Source organism: Limulus polyphemus, unplaced genomic scaffold, assembly GCF_000517525.1.
Source record: "Limulus polyphemus unplaced genomic scaffold, Limulus_polyphemus-2.1.2 Scaffold4058, whole genome shotgun sequence".
Taxonomy (NCBI): Eukaryota; Metazoa; Arthropoda; class Merostomata; order Xiphosura; family Limulidae; genus Limulus; species Limulus polyphemus.
Window position 1 is genome coordinate 93,584 of NW_013669668.1, and position 3,599 is coordinate 97,182.

General features: G+C 32.5%; 1 protein-coding gene across 1 annotated transcript in view; it reads right to left on the minus strand.

Moving 5' to 3' along the window:
• LOC106470519 (protein catecholamines up-like) overlaps positions 1-3,087 on the minus strand; it is an 8,041-nt gene extending 4,954 nt beyond the window's left edge. The window contains exons 1-2 of the mRNA XM_013931079.2: positions 1,942-3,087; positions 1,613-1,836 (exon numbers count right to left, since the gene is read on the minus strand). Coding sequence (XP_013786533.1) covers positions 1,613-1,836; positions 1,942-2,857 — 1,140 coding nt within the window. The 5' untranslated portion in view covers positions 2,858-3,087. The remainder of the gene's footprint in view (positions 1-1,612; positions 1,837-1,941) is intronic.
• Between the last annotated feature and the right edge of the window lie 512 nt (positions 3,088-3,599).

Sequence of the window (3,599 nt, forward strand, 5' to 3'; positions counted from 1 at the left end):
TTACTGCTCCAGTCTCCTTCAAAGCTCACTACCTTACAAATGCAACTTACTGCTCCAGTCTCCTTCAAAGCTCACTACCTTACAAATGCAATTTACTGCTCCAGTCTCCTTCAAAGCTCACTACCTTACAAATTCAACAGCACCATTTCAAAACTATCTCATTCTAGCATGATACCACCATATTTAATATTAGTACAGCTTTGCAACATACTAAACTATACACATTCATAAAGGCTTGAAAATTCAACAATAGCTACAGTACTTGAAATGTGTTTAATTAAGCTAAAAAATGCTACAACATTCACATATTAAACCTTTACTCTGACTTTTCACACTTTTATTCTAGCCACTATTTCAAACATGTCATTACAAATGTTTAGAAAATATACTGATGCAATCTTTAATTTTAAACCATGAAGGAAGATATATCAAACAAGATAAACTGGCAAGATAAAAAAAAAAAAGGCTGGTTTCATTTGACAAATACTGTCAGGTTATGTTATGCATGTACTTAAAAGTTGTCCACTTAGAAGTGAAAAACATAGAAGTCAATGTATTTATCATCAAGATTTCATTTATTAATTCTTCTGTTTAATACAGACTTCACTTGGATTATGATTTAACTAGCTACAGTACTTGTTACAATATTTTTTGTTCTTTAGTAAGAATTTTAATAAAGTAATATCTAACTAACTAATAATGTATATTAATTTTTAGCCTGGATAGGAATGGGAATCAGAATATGTTACAAAATTTCAATACAATCATGTAAATGTACCTTTGACCTGTAAAACAAAATTCATATCTTCATTACCAATGCACCATAAATATGATTTTCCCAGGTGTTTCCATGGGATGATAATAAACTATGATTTGTTGCCCGCTAATCAAGAAGTTCATTAGTAATACATTCCTGCTATTTGAAAAAATAAAATGTACAATATGCATTTACACATGCTGTATTGAAGGTATCAGTAAAATGCTACTGCATCAAATAACTTGCAGCAAAATTGCATTTAGGTTACTACATATATGTTAACTTTTAATTCTGGTTTAGGTCTAAAACCATGAAGACAAACGATGTCTGTCTGCTTGTTTTTTCACTTTAAGTGCAAAGCTAAGGGACAGCCTTCTGTGCTGTGCTCCCTGCTCCAAACTTTAAGTTTAAAAGCCCTTAAAGTTATTACTGACCCATGAGGCAAGCAAGAGAGAATAAGTATATTTTCTAGAACACAGGAGTAATGCATGAAAAGTGTTCAAAGCTGTTAGTTACTTAAAAAGTCTTTCTATAGGTTGTCTGAATAATGGAATAAAAATTTTGGAAATACACACTTCAATATTCAGGCAATTAGATTTAAGATTTGGTAGACTATTTTCAGAGTTGTTTTTAAACAAGAAAACAAATTCAGTTTGTTATGAATGTAGGAATGGTTTGCCAGCTTATGTTGTACGTGCGGCTGGAATTCTTTAAAACATTTCTTTACGAGTTTATGGATATGAAAGCTATATTTAAAACAGAAAGAGAACCTTATACATTCTTTACTGCCACAAATTGAAGGATGAATTATAATTATTGTTCTGTCCAGATATTAATTATTACACTTGATCTTACCTTTTTTTTACTGCACCCAGACTGAATCAAAATAGCAAAGTCTCCTATCTCATGTGGAACTTCATGAAAAAGAATAGTTATTGTTGTCACGATGCCTATATTTCTTCCCGCCAAGTAAGATGCTCCAATGGCTAAACCATCAGTGAAGTTGTGAGTGAAGTCAGCTGCAAGGTTAAGGTAACCAGCTACTTTCACATCACCATCAGAAAGTTCCCCTTGTTTATCTGAAAGAAACAGTTATTATTTTCTGACGAACATTATGTAGAAAATAACAGACCTTTAGTGTTACAATATTTCATGATTTATTTGAAGCCTGATGTTACTTTTACCTGAAAGTGAGACAGCCTTGTTTGTATCATTAGTTGAAATTTTTCCTTCTTTTGATTTCTGGTCATGTTTCAGAGAACCATCATCATTTCCTCCACAGTTCGTGTTTTCTGAATCATCATCTTCTTTTTTTTTATCCATATCATTACATTCTATTTCTTTGTGGCTATGTAAAGTTTCTTTATTAATGATACTATGGCTATGAGTATGACCACCCTTCACAATACGAACAAACTTCTCAACCATAAGGAATGCCACGATTCCTGCCAAGACCCACAAACCAACACTCAAGTCATGGCTGTGTGTCTCTGATCCCAAGTTCGTGTCAGAAGACCCATGACTGTGGAAATGGCTTTCTCCACTAGAACTTACACTGTAGTCATGTGGCATCAAAGCATGTGGAATAAGATGTAAAAATGCATCTCCAAGTAATCCACCTGATGCAAAGCTTAAAAGAATCTTCAATAAAGGTTTATGTTCAACACTATTATCCACTGGGATAAAAATAAGAATTAAAAATGGTGCAACACTTATTAAGAAAGTTGAACCAATAGCTTCAAACCATAATTTTGCAGTGTGTTTTGGCTCCAACTTCAATTGCGGTGAGCTTTTAGTTTCAATATGCCATTCTTTTGTTTCTTTATCCAATGTAGCATATACATTTTCTTTATTTACATGATGATGATGATGACTATGTTTATGGCCATGATGATCTTCATGTATATGTTGATTGGCATTCATATGCGAAATAGGGTTAGGTTCATTAGCTTGCCGAGAATATTTGAATGATGGTGCTTCTTCACTGTGGGTATGCGAATGTCCTGGAACATCATGATCATGTGTATGGCAAACTACAAAATTACTTTCAAAGAAATATACGACAAATAATAACACATAGAGCGTTGTTACATAAGTCATCCTTAAAATAATCGGGTTACGTAAATGTACACGTGGATACACTAACCGACTTGATTCTACTTTTTATAACAGTACGACACATACAAACTCGACAAGTTGAGCCACCGTTATGAAACTCATTCAGGCGTTTCTCCACTATTTATACGTTATTACGTGTAACTAAATATTTCAATTATAATCTGTGAACTTTTGATAATTTAGATTATAAAAAAATGCTTTAAAATAATAAATTTCAAAAATTGTATTAAAACATTTATATTTTTGTCATCAAACCACTGACGTGTAAATTTGTAGCGCTCTCTTGTGGTACAGTACCTAAATTTATTATTTCAGCCTCCCACTTTCTCGTATATTTTTATTTAAAGTACTAAAGATGTGTATAATGTAAACAATGCTTATATACATAAATTTCGAAATCTTTGTATATATATATTTATATGAATACGTGGATGTACTGTATATATAGACATACATTTATACACAGCTATGTATTTGTTTATAAATTTATTAAATTTCACTGGCAGAATTAACACGCCTATTAATATATACATATTGTTGCGTCATCGAGGTCACGTGACTGGTGTGACGCCACCTATTTTCTAGAACTATCCCGTACCTTGGCGAATGCTCTAGTATTTACTAGATATAGGGTAGTCTGGTATATAAAAGAGGGTGACAACGTGACGGTAAGGTAATGTGTGTGTAGATAGTGATTAATTGAACTGCAGTCAGAAGTATTGTT